The sequence below is a fragment of the Syngnathoides biaculeatus genome, chromosome 10 (assembly GCF_019802595.1).
Source record: "Syngnathoides biaculeatus isolate LvHL_M chromosome 10, ASM1980259v1, whole genome shotgun sequence".
Classification (NCBI taxonomy): domain Eukaryota; kingdom Metazoa; phylum Chordata; class Actinopteri; order Syngnathiformes; family Syngnathidae; genus Syngnathoides; species Syngnathoides biaculeatus.
The window spans coordinates 7,827,546-7,845,957 of NC_084649.1; the positions used below are offsets into that span (position 1 = coordinate 7,827,546).

General features: G+C 42.5%; 1 protein-coding gene across 2 annotated transcripts in view; it reads right to left on the minus strand.

Moving 5' to 3' along the window:
* Positions 1-3,902: 3,902 nt before the first annotated feature.
* The window catches only part of LOC133506942 (ataxin-7), a 42,644-nt gene continuing 28,134 nt past the window's right edge, over positions 3,903-18,412 (minus strand). For both annotated transcript variants that reach the window (XM_061831340.1, XM_061831339.1), the window contains 8 exons: positions 16,233-16,518; positions 14,004-14,347; positions 13,719-13,801; positions 8,758-9,032; positions 8,339-8,528; positions 8,103-8,224; positions 6,206-7,325; positions 3,903-5,414 (listed from right to left, as the gene is read on the minus strand). In XM_061831340.1, the coding sequence (XP_061687324.1) occupies positions 5,397-5,414; positions 6,206-7,325; positions 8,103-8,224; positions 8,339-8,528; positions 8,758-9,032; positions 13,719-13,801; positions 14,004-14,347; positions 16,233-16,518 (2,438 nt within the window). In that variant the 3' untranslated portion in view covers positions 3,903-5,396. The remainder of the gene's footprint in view (positions 5,415-6,205; positions 7,326-8,102; positions 8,225-8,338; positions 8,529-8,757; positions 9,033-13,718; positions 13,802-14,003; positions 14,348-16,232; positions 16,519-18,412) is intronic.

Genomic DNA, 18,412 nt, shown 5'->3' on the forward strand with positions numbered 1-18,412 from the left:
AAAGCTCACTGTTACAGAATTACAACAAATGGTAGCATCCTGGGGTCACAAAGTCTCCAAATCAACCATCAGGCGCTGTCGACACGCCAACAAGCTGTTTGGGAGGCATGCATGGAGAAAACCTTTCCTCACTCACAATCATAAACGCAAACGTCTGGAGTTCGCCAAGCGGTATTGGGGCTTCAACTGGGACCGTGTGCTGTGGTCAGATGAGACCAAGATTGAGCTTTTTGGCAACAAACACACTAAGTGGGTCTGGCGTGCCACGAGAGATGCGCATGCTGAAAAGCACCTCATACCCACTGTGAATTACGGGGGTGGGTCAGTGATGGTGTGGGGCTGTTTTTCTTCCAAAGGCCCTGGGAACCTTGTTAGGGTGCAAAGCATCATGAATGCTTTGAAAAACCAGGACATTTTAAGTCCAAATCTGTTGCCCTCTGCCCGAAAGCTGAAGATCGGTCGTCACTGGGTCTTTCAGCTAGACAGTGACCCTAAACATATGGCCAAATCTATACAGAAATGGTTCACCAGACACAAAATCAAGCTCCTCTCATGGCCATCTCAGTCCCCAGACCTCAACCCCATTGAAAACCTGTGGGGTGAGCTGAAGAGGAGAGGACCCAGGTTTCCGGATGATTTGGAGATTCTGCAAAGAGGAATGGCTGAAAATCCCTCTTTCTGTCTTTTCCCATCTTGTGAAGCATAATAGGAGACGATTAGGTGCTGTTTTGTTGGCAAAAGGGGGTTGTACAAAGTGTTAACACCAGGGATGCTAATAATTGTGACACACGTTATTTGATGTCAAATAATTATTTCTTAATGTGGGATTTTTTTCCCCACTGAATAAATGCACTTGTATTGATGGCTGGATTTTTCTCTTTTTTCCCCCTTAAGGTCCCATATTATTTAGAAAAAAAAATAGAAGCTAAAAAAAAACATCTTAACCAGGGGTGCCAATAATTACGGAGGGTAATGTACAATTGTATAAAGCTGGAAAAGGTTCCAAATGCAGCTGTAAAAAGTCTTACTGTTCATCAGACCACAGACTTTATAAATGAAAAAGTTAGGCATCGTTACTTCTTCTCCAAGGAGTGGCCGTTTTGCAAAAAAATCACTGCAAGAGCACAGCGCAAAATGCTCAAGAAGGTAAAAAAAAAGGACCCTGGAGTATCAGATAAAGCTAGAACTCCCGACCACATCCCAGCATCTTTGTTAATAAAGCAAATAATGGGGTTCATGAGAAAACACGGCGGAAGAAGCCATTGCTGCTTCAAAACATTCCTCCACATTTGAAGTTTGTCAAAGAGCACTTGGATGTTCCACAACGCTACTGACAAAATATTCTGTAGACATGATTAACAGAGTTGAATTGTTTGAAAGGAACACAGAATGGCATGTGTGGAGAAAAAAATGGCACAGCCCATCAACGTCGTGCAATGGGGTGGCTTTGTTAATTCAGGGCCTGGACAGATTGCGATCATCAATGGAAACATACATTCAGAAGTTTATCAAAATATTTTCGCAACAAAATGGGACGGGTGCTGCAAAAGGTCAATGATCTAAAATACATCATGAAAATCAAGTGTATGTTCTGGGGTGGCCCAGGCAAAGTCCTATCCTGAACCCCATTTAGATGATCTGGCATGACCCCAACAGAGCTATTCACACCAAACATCCCAGGAAACTTGAACTGCAACAGTTTTGACGAGGAATGGTCAAAATTCATCCTGTTGGTTGTGCGTGTCTGATGTGCAACTACAGGAAATGTTGACTTGATGTTATATATCAAAGGGGGGTCAACCAGTTATTAAAACTAAGTTCATTTAATTTTTCCTCTGTCCAGCGAATGATGACATTATGCTCTATTAAAATTTTAAACCATGTAATTGCTTCAATGGTATTAGATTGAAGATGTTTATTCTTGTGATTTACTGTAGCGTACTAAATAATCGAAGTCTGATATGACTAACTACATTTTCAGGATATTTTTTATTTCTATGTCAAACAAGTTACCAGTAAATGCAGTAGATTCTTAGAAATCCAACAAGACCCAGCATTCATGATATACATACCCTTAAAGTGCTACTATTATGAAATGCATGATTTTTAGTATATTATGAATGAAAAAACAGCATCCGACATGGACCCGTGCGTTTTTTCACCACAAAACATGATTTTCATGTATACAGCTTTCTGTAACTCCTGCCATGAAAATCATCATGAGGGATTTGTTTTCGAGAAGAATCAGGAAGTGACGTACATGGCAGGATTGCCCTCAAGTGGACTCGTTTGTTTCTATTAGTTTTACCTGCTGGAAGGTAGCTCGTTGTTCCTTTGTGTTAGCCAAAATGGTGGCTCGTTGCATTGCTGGACATTGCTTGGGAGGATCGATTTACCCTTCATAATTTTGCAAGAGACCCGGTTCGTCGTGAAAAATGGATTGCACGGGTGCAAAGGACGAGAGCTTCGTGGGTACCAAATGACAGGTAGGTGTGTATACAGTGACTAAAAAAAAAAAAACAATAGTTTTTAATCCATAAATCAGGGTTGCTAAATGTGTCAATGTGCATCGGAAGGCTTCCATGCAACAGCCGCTGAAGGACAGCCTCCGTAGTCCTTGTGGATTGCTACCGGCTTTGTCGACAAGGCCGAGCCGGCCGCAGCCTTGTTGACAAAGTCGAACTTGCCGCCGGCCTTGTCAGCCGGGGTGGCTTGTCGCCGCGCTGGCTCATGTCCACCACGGAAGTGGGCGTTTTATCACCGCCATGCGGTGGTGGATAGGGCGGGGAGGTGGTTTGGCTGTGATCCCCTTGTCAGGTAAATATGGCTCGAAACAATGGGGTAATATTGCCCCGGACACTCGGTTGTGAGATGTTTTCTTCGAAAAGAACTTCAGTGTCTGAAGGGGCGTGTCCTACAGTAGGGGACAGAGCATGTTTTCAATGGTGGATGTCCGGGGTGATGTCACGGACAGTACATGCAGCCAATATGGCGACCACTTGGATGTCGAATGAGACTTCCGCAACTTTGTGCATGGATGACGCGCTTTTCGCTCATATTTATTTTTTCGTGTAGACATTGAAGTGAATAATCTTATATGTATTTTTCATTTTAATATCTATTTTAGAATGTTTATAGGAATGACACTAGACCTTTAAGGCTGTGTAATTGGGCAATTGGTTGAAAGGGGTGTGTTAAAAAAAATTGCAGACTGCAGTTGACTTTACTAACTCAAAACTATTTTGCACAAACTTTTTAGTAATGAAGCTTCACCAATCCAAATAAGTTGACGAGCTTTTTTTGCTGCTACTTCACATCTGTGTGGCATGGAGTCAACCGACTTTGTGGCACCTTTCAGCTGTTATTCCACTCCAACATTCCTTAACAACATTCCACAATTCACTTAACATTTCTTGGTTTTGCTTCAGAAACAGCATTTTTGACGTCACCACACAAGTTGTCAATTCGATTCAGGTCCGGAGATTGGGCTGGCCACTCCATAAACATTCACTTTGTTGGTTTGGAAGAAAGACTTTGCATGTTTACTAGTGTGTTTGGGGTCATTGTCTTGTTGAAAGACCCATTTCAAGAACATATCCTCTTCAGAATAGAGCAACCTATGACCTATCTATGATTCCCGATAGGCCCAACACCATAGTAGGAAAAACATGCCCCTATCATGATGCTTGTACCAATATACTTCACTGTGTACTCTGGGTTGAATTCAGAGTTTGGGGGTCATCTACGACCGCTGGATCCAAAAAGAACAATTTTATTCTCATCAAATTGTGCCAAACATATATATGCGTTCATCTGAGATGACACGCTGTGGCGACCCCGAAAGGGACAAGCCGAAAGAAACACACACACACAGTCCACAAAATGTCCCTCCATTTCTGTTTAGGCCAGTTGATGTGTTCTTTGGCAAATTGCAACCTCTTCTGCACGTTTTTTTTTTTTTTTAACAGAGGGACTTTGCGGGGGATTCTTGTAAATAGATTAGCTTCACACTGACGTCTTCTCACTGTCACAGTAATTCAGAGTTTGGGGGTCATCTACGACCGCTGGATCCAAAAAGAACAATTTTATTCTCATCAGTCCACAAAATGTCCCTCCATTTCTGTTTAGGCCAGTTGATGTGTTCTTTGGCAAATTGCAACCTCTTCTGCACGTTTTTTTTTTTTAACAGAGGGACTTTGCGGGGGATTCTTGTAAATAGATTAGCTTCACACTGACGTCTTCACACTGTCACAGTACTTACAGGTAACTCCAGACTCTTTTTGATCATCTGATCAACTGATCTTTAGCTAAGCCTTTGCCATTCTGGTAGTCCTGCGATCCATTCTAATGATTGTGTTCCATTTTCTAAACATTGTGTTCCATTTTCTGCCACGTGTCTCTGCTTTTGCTCTCCATTTTAAGGCATTAGAGATCAATTTGGCTGAACAGCCTGTAATTTTTTGCACCTCTTTATAAGGTTTTCCCACTCCAATCAAACTTTTAGTTTGTACACTGTTCTTTTGAACAATGTGTTGAACGACTCATTTCCCCCAAGCTTTCAAGGAGAAACACATGCTCAACAGGTGGTGGCTTCATCGTTAAACAGGGGCCACTTAATTCTTTTTTCAAAAATTTCATAACCTCAACGATTGAATGCCACGCTGCCATTTTTTAATATACACCTTTCAACAAATTGCTGAATTGCACAGCCTTAAGAGCGTGTATATCAGGAATGCTGGGTCTTGTTGGTTTTTCGAGGCTCTACTCCACCTACTGGTAACTTGTGTGACATTTAGATATAAAAACTATACTAAAAATGTGACTTAATCTGCTTAGTCACATTGGACTGCTGTTATTTTGAACCTTACTGTAACTACTTTAATTCCAAAAGGGCCACATACTTTATACTCACACACGCACGCACGCACGCACTCACACACACAAGGAAGAGATCAGCTTGCTATCTCCCCACTTGCTCAGCGTCATGACAGCTTGTGGCCATATCGCTCAGATCAGCTCTTGACCAGAACCAAAGTGCACCCCGGAAACTCATGGCTGTCACTCTCCGTCCCACGCTGGGACTGTCTGGAAGACCGCTCGGAGAACCGGGACAGTACCACGCTTGTGGAGGTATGTGGTCAGCTCCAAGCGTGACATATGCTCATCGAGCACCACTTGTCCCCCCGACGCCTCCAACAGACATGGCTTTGGGAGAAATAGTACGGACATTTGACTTCACTGGGCTGTCCAGATCAACTCCAACCTGAGGATTGAGGGAAACTGAGCGTAATGTGGGTTTTCGTTTTAGAAGGCCTCTTATAGTCCAGAGCAGATTGGTCCAGACTCCTCCCCCGTCATCGTGTCCCATCCACACACTCTGCGGGTAGACACCACTGTCAGGGACGAGCCTTTGGCTGCATATGGGGAATAGAAGAAACTGTGTTAGATCATCTTTTGCCCGAGCTGAAATATCTATCAATGGCATGTCTTTTTGAGTCAGATGTACAGTCTGTACAGCAAGTATTCAGATCGCCTTGTAAATTTTTCCCTCTTTGGTATAGTGCAACCATGAACTAAAATAATTTTGTTTCATTTTTATCCTTATTAATGTACAGCAGCACTCCATATTGACAGACAAAAATGTGTGTGATATGTGATTTATTCTTTTTTCATCTGCAAAAAGGGTATCCAAAATGTAAGACCCAAGTCATACAGTTTAACGGGAATGGGACAAAAAATACTAATGAAATGTATGTAAACTTCTGAATCTGAAGATCAAAATAATGACTTTTTTTTTTTAAACTTGAAAATAATAAAAAATAAATAAAATAAAATGTGTAATTTTGGTAATCCTAATTGACCTAAAATCATGAAAGGTTTAATCTGATTTTATGTCACAAATTGAGAAAAAAAAGTGGATGAGTCTTTTTATATACTGTAGATACAAATCTGGTTCAACTATGTTGCAGATGAGTAATAAAAATGAATTAAAAACAAATGTGCATCTAAGATAATGTTTTGATGGTAACACCGTTAAAGGCAAGAAGAATATTTTGTCGCATTCTGGATAGGACATTCAAATTAGGGGGTTCCACTGTATCGTAAACTGTATACACATACAACTAAAACTTGCGTTTAGGTTGCCAAAATACTTTGACACTTACTTTCTAATTCTAATTGGTCAACACGACAGGACACAACTCACCTGATGTAAATGGGAGTTGTTAGGCAGCGTCGGCGTCCCTGGAATGTTCCGCCCGTGCTTCCCGAGGATGTTGTTAATGGCCGGGGACTTGGATACCTTGGGTCTACCTGGTCCAGGACCCCCACTTCCCCCAGTGCCACTGTTAATGCCGCTGCAGGCAGGGGAGCTTTTACGCTTCTTTCCTTCCAGGCGCCTCTCTGAGGAGTGGTGGCTGAAGCTGGTATGGTGGTCGGATGAGGACTGGTGGTGGACAAAAGGCCCCAGAGAGAGGGTGGAGTCGCTGCTGTTCATTACCACGCTCATACGCTTGATGGATTCAGCTGGGCTGCCCGAGGGGGGACCTCGCGCCAGTGGGCCTGAGGAGCCGCCTGCTGACCCTGTGGAAGGCTCAGCTTTGAGGCTGAGAGAGTTTGTACGTACGCTGGGGCCACAGCTTAGGCCCACACTGTGGACTCCACTGTGGGAGGAAGATAACGATGACAGAGAGGATGAAGAACCTAGTGAGCTGTGGTGGTAAGTGCTCCCTGAGCTGCCTACATTTGCACAGTTCTTCTTGAAAGACGACGAGGGAGAATAGTTGGCATTAGTAGGTTCTGATGAGCTATGGGATGATGACAAGAGGAGAGAGCTGTTCTTCCTTTTCTTTCCCGAGCTGAAGTTGGTGCTGCTACTGTTACCGCCAACGCCAACTGAAGTGGAGATGACAGGTGTGGTGGAGGAGGCAGTGGAGAGCTCCTTGGGCCTGAAGGACAATGACTTGGTCGCACTGCTGCTGGAGGGACGGGACTTAAGCGCCCGGCCTGAGGCCAGTGAAGGAGCTGATGGTGAGGGGGCTGAAGACAAGTGGGCTGAAGGCATCTGTGGCGACGAAGACACTTGTCGGGCCTGTGTGGTACTGTAGGTCGGGTGGTCAGGCCCTCCTTGCGGAGAGCTACGGGCATTTAAGGTTGTCCCATAGGAGAGCACAGGCTTGCCCTCAAAGGATTGGCTATAGGGGATCTGGGACATGGTGGCAGGGGGGCTCAGGAAGCTAGGAGACAGGGTGCTACCAGGGGAATTTGTGCTTGTCCTATGGGGAAGTGGAAAGGAAGAGCTGTTCTCCAAGGCCAAGGGGATTTTCCTGGAATAAGAGGGAAAAAAACGTGAAGAACCTTGTAACATTGTTTCAAAATGTTCTTTCCAAACAACAATTGCTGTCATTATCAATTGAGTGGTTCTTTAACTAACGAGTGCACCAACTTTATTTTATGTATTAGTATTCCAAGTCACAAACAGCTGTCCATGTTAACAGAAGTCCATCGGTCAATTTGTTGCTTTGAGCTATGTGCAAAAACCTGACGATACACAGACGCCACATTATTTGCTGAGCATCCCGCATCTTACTCACAATTTGAGACCTTGAGTAACGAGTAAGGAGCTAAGTCACCCAAGCCAATTAGACTCAAAGCTGCCCGTTTCCCTTCTGAGATACTTGGAGACAGACCATCCCCAGGGCCAACTGATCTACAGTTCTGGGTAGCGCATGACAATCATCAGAATGTACAAAATTAGAGCCTAATAATTTAGGGGTAAAATACCAGCCTGATGCAAGTTCGACCTTTGCACTGTGTCAACACACTTTAAAAAATTCAAATAATTATATTAAGCTTGGTGGCAGGATGAGCATGTGGGTATACGAAGAATGGAGGAACTCTGTTGGAAAGGGTGTATCGCGGTTCTCCCATTTCAAAGAGGACAGGTTTGTGTATTTGAAGACCCCAATCATTGGTTTTCGAAAGAGAATCGTTCAAGCCTTGGTTTTAACAAAACAACAAGAAAAGACAGGAAACTGACTACATACAATACGTGGCAGATTATCAGAAAAATCACAGACACGATAATGTCTGTGGGCACTTACTTCCACATCTGAGAGTTGACGTGTTTGTCCATCATTGTAGAGACCGCACATCGCATTCTGTCCCAACGCCTGTCAAATGAGTAACAGCCTCTCCCAAACAGTCGACTTCCAAAATTACAGTACTAAAAAAAAGTGGTAATCAACTGTCGGTGCAAACAGTGCTCAAAGTTTGTTCATTTGAAAATCAAGGATTTAAGGGTATTTAATGAAAAGTATTACAGAAGAAATTCACTTACAGCTACCGGTCGGGGGTGATAACCTGAATAGTGACAGTGCAGTTTTTCTGTGTTCTCCTCACGCTCCTCATTCTCTCCCTCATCACTGGATGCTCGAGAAAACACATCGGGAGCACTTTGGGGATGGTGCGGTGACTCATGGGCTATTGCAGGGTCTGCTGGGGTACCAGCCCCGTGTGTGTTATTTAATCTGTTTAAAAAAAAAAAAAAAAAGCACCAAATGATTCTCAACTTGTAACATAAAAATTGTTTGATTTTTAATTCACAATGTCTTAGTTCCTGTAAGTGTTTTTGTATTGGGGATACCAGTCCACAGTGTTGTGTGTCAAAATTTTAAAATTACAATACTAGACTCTACTGTATATCATTCAATCCTTCATATACAAAAACAAACCAGTGTTGGGTGAAGCATCACTAACCGTGGAAGACCAGGGGTGTGAAATTTAGGTTTGTTGGATGGCAGAATCTTGGGGGCGTCTGAGGCAAGGCCATTGCCATGAACCACCGGATGGACATCACAAGACGTAGGGACATGAAGGGAAGGGTGTGGGACCCTGAGAAGGGGAGGTGGTTGTGAATGGGTTTGGTGGAGTTCTCTCTCCCGCTCCTTTGTTCTATTCTTGTGCTCTGCCAGCAATGTGTCAAAGCGTTTCCTCCGCCCTGGCACTGCCCTCCGCTGGCTCAAGGAATGTGTCTGAGGTGACAAAAGAATCAGAATTCTTATTTCAGAAAAGCTCTTGGTCAGGTTTCAGTCTCAACATGTAATGATGGCTTGCACTGCAGATTGTGCATACAAATACAGTGCATCTGGGAATTACAGTGAGGAAATTAAGTTTTTGAACACATGCTATATTGCAAGTTCTCCCACTTAGAAATCATGGAGGGGTCTGAAATTTTCATCGTAGGTGTATGTCCACTGTGAGAGAGATAATCTAAAAAGAAAAATCCAGAAATCACAATGTACGTTTTTTTTTAATGATTTATTTGTGTGACACAGCTGCATATAAGTATTTGAACACCTGTCTATCAGCTAGAATTCTGACCCTCAAAGACCTGTTAGTCCGCCTTTAAAAGTCTACCTCCACTCCATGTATTATCCTAAATCAGATGCACCTGTGTGAGGTGACAAAGGGTCCTGTACCCAATCTTAACATTGGTTTTCTCAGGTGTTCAATTACTTGTTTGCAACTGTATCGTACAAATAAATTGTTAAAAAAAAAAAAAAAAAATCATACATTGTGATTTCTGGATTTTTTTTTTTTTTTTTAGATTATCTTTCTCACAGTGGACAGTGTAGCTTGGAAACAGTGGTCTCTAAGTGGGAGAACATGCAATATAGCAGGGTGTTTAAATACTTATTTACTTCACTGTATTTGCAGTGCTGAACTTGTGATTTTTAAAAGTCCTATTCCAAAATTGTTTTTTTTTTTCCCTTAAAATTCTACACATTACCTCATAAATTTGAGATTTTTGCAAATGTATTAATAATAAGTAAGAACTCAGAATTATTCACAGCAGAGTAGTCTTGGGGTCTAGGGTAGTGTTGTAATTTGTAAATGACCCATTCAAACGGACAAACCTTTTGACAGTGGTGGGTGACCTGAAGTTGAGCGGAGTCGCCAATTTAAAGACTCGTTTGGCTAAAACCAATGAAAGTCTCAACATGCATGCCATAACCCTGGTAACAATACCATCAGCACACTGAGACAGGGGCTGACCCCGATCTCTGAATGAGGGTCATGGTGGAATGTCCCCGCCCCAACCCAACCAATAACTTGTAACTCGGCTGGGTTCTTCAGAGCCGTCCCCGTCGCAAAGCCCGACGCGCAGCCTTCACAGAAGCTGTGACCGCCGAACGCAGCGCCTCAGCCGGTGTGGCTGATTTTCTGCGCCGGTGGCATAAAAGGAGGAGGTGGAGCCGAGCCATGCTGCTTTTAGGGGTATGTTCAAAGCCGAAGCAGTACCCGATGAACACTATCGAGACGAGGCTGAGTGAGACATTGTTGGCTGGGCGACGCGCACATCGACACATTTCATACGCGGATCTTTTGTGACGTTATGAGATAGACCAATTACGTGGTCCGCCCCAAACTATTTTTTTTTTAGTAGCTGTATACACACCTACCTGTTATTTGGAACCCACGAAACTCTGGTCCCCTGCACCCGTGCAATCCATTTTTCACAACGAAAAGGGTCTCTTTCAAACTTATGAAGGCTAATTCCATTCTCCCGAGTGTTCAAGCTATGTCCAGCAATCCAATGAGCCGGCATTTTGGCTAACACGAAGGAACAATGAGCTACCTTCCCGGAGGTAAAACTAATGGAAACAAACAAGTCCACTCGGGAGCGCCGCTGTCCTTTTCGTCACTTCCTGCTTCTTATCAAAAACAAATCCCTGAGAGGATTCTCATGGCGGGAGATACAAAAAGGTGTATACGTCAAAATCATGTTTTGTAGTGAAAAACAGGCCCATGACATGACAGGCCCACTTTCAAGATCCACTGTCATGAAATGCATGTTTTTTAGCATGTTATTAATGAAAAAAACGGCAGCCGACATGGACCCGGGCGTTTTTTTCCCCACCACAAAACATGATTTTGACGTATATGGCTGTCCAGAGACAGCAGCAGCACTCGGTCACTGGGAGGCAGAAGGATTTTCTGTATTGGGGTGAGGTTGTCTTTTCCACAAAGCGAGCAAAGAAGTCATTGAGTTGATCAAGCAGCAAAGAGGAGTTGTCGCAGGTCTGTGGGGTGGGCTTGTAGTCTGTGATGGTCTGTTTACCATGCCACAAGTACTTGGTGTCTCTGCTGTCACTAAAGGGGTCGGCAAACCTCCTAGAGTACTCCCTCTTAGCTTCTCTGATGCCACATGACAGGCTAGCCCTAGCTCTCCTGAGGCTCACCCCATCCCCAACGCTGAAGGTAGTATTTCAGGCCTTCAGGAGCCTGTGGATTTCCCCTCTAAACCATGGATTCTGATTGCCCCTGATGACGATGGTTCCGGAGACTGTGGTAATGTCGATGAACTTCCACATGTAGGCAGTGACCATCTCTGTGTACTCCTGGAGGTCTGTGATGATGTTGTGTGTGGCTGCCAGTTTTAACATGCTTCCGTCTGTGGTGGCAAAACAGTTGTTGAGTGCCTCTGACAACCCCTCTGGCCACAACCGGATCTTCTTGGCTGGCTTTGTCACCTTAGCCAGCAGTCTGTATGCAGACATTAGCACCAGTGTAGTGTGGTCTGAGGCTCCCCGGTGGGGGAGGGCTTTGTAGGCTCCTTTGTGAGTTGTGTAAACATTGTCCAGGATGTTGTCTCCTCTTGTGAGAAAATTAACATTCATAAAGTTGTGGAAAAATGGTCTTGGGGTTGGTATGGTTAAAATCCCCAGCCAGGATGAAGAAGGCATCAGGGCGGGATGTCTGCTGCTCAGTGATGAGCCGGTGGAGTTAGTACTTGGGAAATACTAGAAGCTATGCACTGACCCCCATTTTAATGAATTTGATTTTGAACACAGCCACAGACAGTTTAAGAGGGTGTGTACACTTGTGCAACCACACTGTCTCAGTATTCTATTTATTCCTCCCCTCTCGAAAATATTTCATTTTTTATGGCGTTGTACAGGTTATAAATTACAAAAATGGTGGAAAAAGTTTTGAAATATCATTTTCTGAGATCACAAAAACCTGGCATTTGAAGAGAGGTAGAGCTGGGGAGAGTAAAAAAATAAAATTGAATAACTGCTCAGTCAACTTCAAAAATAGGTTAGCACTAAATTTCTGGATCACAGCTACGCAGGGACCCAAAAACGGGGAAAAAAAACCCTCTGCCTGGAAGTATGTTTGCGCTGCCGGATGTGTTACAGGCACATTTATTGCAGATGGACGCAATATTGGGCCACTGATAAACTTAAAAAAAAAAAACGGGGGCGTCTGCGAGTGATTTTTGTAAGACGCAGATGTGTAACATACATATATAGTGGTTTGAAGAAGTGTTTCCCCCCTTTCTGATTTCTTTTGTTGCATGTTTTTAACACCTAAATGTTTCTCGTCATCAAACAAAATAAATATTACTTTATCCATTTAATCATCCATCTTCCATACCATTTATCCACAGTAGGGTCACGGGCATACTGGAGCCTATCCCTGCCAATCGCAGCGGATATATAAACAGACACCCAGTCGCACTCACATTAACACCTACGGGCAATTTCAAGTATTCAATTAATCTACTATTAACCATTATTATTAGTTTTAAATAATAAAGACAACCATTAACACAAAATGCAGTATGTAAATCCATCCATTTTCTTAGTCGCTTATCATCAAAAGGGTTGCGGGAGCGCTGGAGCCTATCGCAGCTATCAACGGGCAGGACGCAGTGTACACCCTGAACTGAAGGGGAAAAAAAAAACCCTAGATGGATGGCGGCGTGTTAAAAACTGCCAAAGATAGCCTGCGTGCCACAATACCAAGACACAAAGCACTGCTGAGCAAAAACAACATTAAGCCTTTCCAGAAACATCTTGATGAAGATCTCGAGGAAAATATTCTGTGGTATGAGACAAGTTGAACATTTTGGAACGTGTGTGTCCCATTACTCCTAGTATAAATGTAACATCTCATTGCTTCAAGGGTTAAATATGGCAGTGGTAGTGTGAATGTCTGGGGCTGTCTTGGACCTGGAAGACTTGCTGTGACAAATGGAACCATGACCTCTGCTGTCTAATAAAAAATCCTGAAGACGAATGTCCAGCCGTCTGTTCATGACCCAAAGAACAAACTTAGGTTCTGCAACAGAACAATGATCCAAAACACACCAGCAGGTCCATGCAAAAAAATAAGAAATCAGGAAGGGGGCAAACACTATCGCACACTGCTGCAACAGGATGTATAAGTGGGGTAAATAGTAGATAGCATTATTCAAGCTAAAATAGCAATCGCTAGTGTTCTAATGTAAATTCCAGTTGCTAACCTTTAGCATTTATAACTTTGCAGTCTCTAATTCTGTACACTTAATTTATCCTGTATACTCAGTGCCATCATATGCAGTTTAAACAAAGTCCATCCCTCGTAGCAGAAAAAAAGGAAAAAAAAGAGAAAAACAGTAGTGGAGGGGCCATTACTATTCAATTATTACTCAATAAGATAATTGATTCTAAAAAAATTTGATTGTGACAGCCTTAAATGGATGGATGGACTTTATATAGACTGTAAGTGTCTAATAGCAGATTTCAGGTATTTGACAAAATTTTGAATCAGTCAACAGCATGATTTTTTAAAAATGTGTATTTTGGCAATGGCAGGACAGCCAGTGACACTTGAACATTAAACTGATACTACGAGAATCAAATAGCAGAGAAACGTGAGAGCATAGGTACCTTGCATGTTAGAGATCTTGTGCAGGTTTTCCGAGCTGTCACATCCACAACACCACAGTGAATATCTGGATTGAACTCGCGCTCTAATGGGGAAGAGAAATGAAAAAAATTTAATAGTGTCATCGTGTGCGGAAAAATACATAACAGAGGTTAAATGTTCACATTAAAAGTCTTGGGTTCGGAAGAATCAACAAAATAAAAAGAACAGTGAAAAAAAAAAAATATGTAAAAATCAGGCCTATCGATCGTATATACTATAAAAATGTGTTCCTTCTCCAAGCTGACCTGTCACTTTCTTGTTAAAGTGGCGTCTGCTACTGGCACTGCTGCTGCTGCTCTCCTGCTTCTTGTCCGAAAGGATTGACAGGTGGCCTTTGCCGTTGGGGATCTGACCCGGTGCCAGTAAGGGAGGCTTTGGTATGGAGGGACAGTTAAGGCCTAGTTTAAGGGCTGATGATGAGGAGGTGGTGATGGTGGTGGTGGTGGTGGTAGTGTTGGAGCTCACAGTGGTGCTAGAGGAGGATGTAGCGGAGGATGTGGTGGTGGCAGGAGTAGAGGGGACCTGCACCAGTTTAGCTGACGAGTCCACATTCAGATGCATCTTCTCCACCTTGACAGCTGGGGTGAGGCTGGAAGAGAAGGTTACAGAAATGAAGAGGGTAGCAAGGAGGAAGCTGAGCGTTAGAAACATAGAGCCAGTGAGAATCATGTGAAAGACAAATGTACACAAATGAGTGGAGCTGTAAGGACAAAAAAAATGTGTTGTGATTATATTAGACATCCACAATAACACAAAAACTAAATACTATTAAGATAAAGAATTACAACACAAAACAATGTAAAATAGACTGGAAGTAAAAGCTACTTTGGACTGCACTACACTGAGGAATGGCCATTCTTCTACTGACCAAAGGTTTTGTACTAACTTAAATTAAACTAATGATTTCACATAACATATTTTATCTGTGTTCTCGACACAGGCCATATGGGTCTACAATTGCTAACTGCATGTAGGGACAGAAAATTCAACTGAAGCGAAATTATCGGGATGTTTGCACCTTAACGTCACTTGGGCCTGGTAAACGCCAAAGGAACTTTCCAATCTAAAAAGATTGCTACAGACCAAACACATGAGGATGAAAAATCAGCTATTTAACTGTTTTGGTCATAGTGTCTGTACGAGGCGCAACCTCATCTCAATTTCAGAATACCACACACAAAGATTCCATATCCAATCTAGATTTTCAAAAACGTGAAAAACGAATTCTTGCATGTTCAATCATGATCAAACAAAAATGAAGACCGCGAAACACAGCATTGCTAAGTCAAAGAGGAAACATAAGATGAGGGAAACGTGGTCCCCTCGGGTCCATTTTTTTCCCCCAAAAAAATCTTGAAAGTAAAAATAGAAATAAAATTTGAGTTCCCACAGTACATGGTCCTCTATTTCTGAGGTTCTTTGGACTTAGTGTTTCAGGTGTTTGAACCATATTATTTTAGTAGTATGCTTTTATTTTGAAGATGTAACTTTATAGGCTATCAGATATCACGTGACAATGTTTCCTGAGTGTCTCCAAAGGGAGTGAAGGCAAGAGTGTTGTACAGTAGAACGGTGTTGCCCTCAATATACAGTTGCTTTGAAAAACACCTCACTGTCCATAGAACCCACTAATTCAAAATATCACATCTAGTAGGACATGTTTTTATTCACAGTTGCTTTCTTGTTATCCACTCAGGTCACTCCTTAATTGGCTACATTTCATTTCTCGTCACAAATCATGACTTATGGACTCTTTTGTCCTTCGGCGCTTACGCAGTCCACAACGCCCGGATTGAATCAGGTGACTGACACATTGCCCTGGATGGCCCCGATGTGTCACTTGACACGAATGCGACAAAAACTGTTGCTGCAGAGCTCATCTCTCATGATTGGTCCGTTTTAATCACATGCTGTGATGACATACTCACTGTTCCTCTCGGTTCCATGTAAAACCTATGCCGTGTGGCCTTCTTGATCGATTTTGCAGCATAAAATAAATGTAACATCTGGTCATCTAGGTCCATTTGTTCTAGCAGATACTGCTCCATGGTCGCAATTGCCATTCCTTGGTTCCTTGTTCCAAAATAAAAAAGTAAAGCATCTAGCAGAAATGGCCAAACAATGCAGAGGATAATACCCCCTGTGGCATCCTTGCAAAGACTAACCATAGCTACACCCCCAACTTGGGAGAAATGCAGTACATTTTCAAAAGTGTGAGCATGGGTTGTGCTGGAGTATAAAGGTAAACTGCATGCTGTATAGCCGCAGTCACGTCAATGCAGTCACCGCCCATGCCAGTGTAAAAGTCAGTCATACTTGGTCAGTAACAGGCATAACAGCCTGACAGTCTTTAAATGTATTGCAGATAGTGCAATACAATAATGTCTTTTCACTGTTGTCACAGTCAAATACAGAGATTGAGAAAATGATACTGTGTAACTTTCACATCACAATCAGATGTGCATCAAACTTACATCTTGTCCGGCTGCAGCATCCTGAATGGGGTAAAGGGAGGTCTTCGCTGGATGCCTGACACCTTGTCTTTGGCTGGTTTGACTAATTTGGAATTTGAGGATGCTGCTGCTGCAGAGGGAGAGAAGTTAGATCCAGCAGTAGTGGTTCGATTAACAATCCCTCCACTTGTCCCTCCAGTGAGAGACCCTGAGGCAAGTCCAAGACCACTGCTACTACTCCTGTTCCTTCCTGTCAAATGGAACGGCAAGGTGGATGCTGACTTGATGGTAGAATTATGTCTTCTCTCTGGAAAAACAGGACAAAGCAGTCTGGTATTAAATACCAACTTATCAGTTGCTAACTCCCTTGCATATTACCCCAAAACTTGCACGTTAGGTTAATTGAAGACTCCAAACTGTCCATAGACGTGAATGTAAGCGTAAATGGCTGTTTGATTATATGTGCTCTGTAACTGGCTGGTGACCAGTTGGAGTCCAAGTCATCTGGCATAACTGGGATTACCCGTGTCACTAACAACCCAAAAAAAAAAAAAAGGATGGATCGATATAAACACAGTAATAAATTGCAAATTATGATGAAGGATCAGGAGTGCTTAAAAGTGGATATTTTGATCAGAAATTTTATTTCACAAAGCTTTGTCTGTCCATGATATAAAGCCTTAAGTGAACACTATTCATCCACAGCAAAGTAGAAAAGCTAGCCGTAATAGGACATAAAAAGCCTGCTCTGACAATACTCAGCAGCATTTCTGAAACATGCGAACTCAGCCTTAAAATAGAAACAACCGATAGGTCAGGAGCTTCATTTTCATGCCTGAGCTTCTCAGAATAACATAATGAAATGCACTGTGACAGACAGCAAAAATGGACACATTACCAACTAGTGAATGGCAAGGCACAAAAAGAAACAATTATTACAAACTATTGCTAAAAATGATTTTTTTTTTATTAGTATGATGCAGTGCAGTCATACACTACAGTGAGATGTGCATCTGTGAACATGTCACCCAAGTATCAGGATTTTGTCACTTGTTAACATTTTGTTTTACGTTTTAATATTTTAAAAGAATGCTCCGGTCATTGCTTACCTCAATGAAATGCCAATTATCTTGTGAATCCATTATAAATATAAGCATATTCAGAAAACCTCTAGTAAAAAAAAAAAAAATCACAAATAATAACTTTAATGTGATGTTTTATCCAAGCAATCACATTTTTGTATGGTCGCCGCCATTTTGACTATTTTTACGAGATCACATGATTCAAAAAGAGGAAGTGACATGTCATGTGCGCAAACAAATGCTTGGATGCAGATCAATTCCTACACAATCACAGTGCTGATTTCTCGAATTTATCCTCATCTGATGAACAAATAGCAGTATCGGTTGTTTGGTAAGACGAAGGAATATGTCCATACAGATTTGAACCTGTGGCTGTTCCAGCCAACAGGGTGGCTGGGGTTCCAAGTGATAATGAAGTGATCTTTGCCTCAGTGGAAGTCAGGAGTGTTGACATGATGATGGTGAAGGCATAAAAAATTACATTATTGAGCAACTTATTTATGTGTGACATGTTGAACCATTTCTAGCTGCATAGCTTGCTCAGTATTTGAACTACTACTATTACATGCACAACTGGCATCGCTGACTGGTGTTCTTTCCGGCAGTAGTAGCTGTTGTGTCCCTTTGTCCTGCTCAGCAAATCGATCAATACTTTTAAGTTGTTATGACGCGGCTCCTTTGTGATGCGGAATTCTGGAATGTTCTGAGGAATGCCTATATAAAGGACGAGAAAGACCGTCAACGGGGCTTATTCACACCTTAACGCTACTTTGGGACAAAGTATACTGACGCCTGCTGCCTTTCGTCTTTGAACATTTCTGGAACGTTTGGTAACTTGGAATATTCACTGAAGAGAATATTTGCCTGTTTGGGAACATTCGTTCAACGTTGGTGACTATTCGCCGTTTTGGCTCAACTACTCTGCCTTTGAACTTCTATTTTGTGTTTGTTATTTTATCGTGTTTGTGTTGTATGGTTGTGTGTGTGATTAAATTGTCTTAAACGCAATACAACTTCCTTGTCGCATTTTGCTGATTTGAAGGGGACGTTAGTCTAAATTCACACGGAATCGTGCACAAAATGTTCACTGAAAACGGTGGCCTGTTTCTCGTATGGATC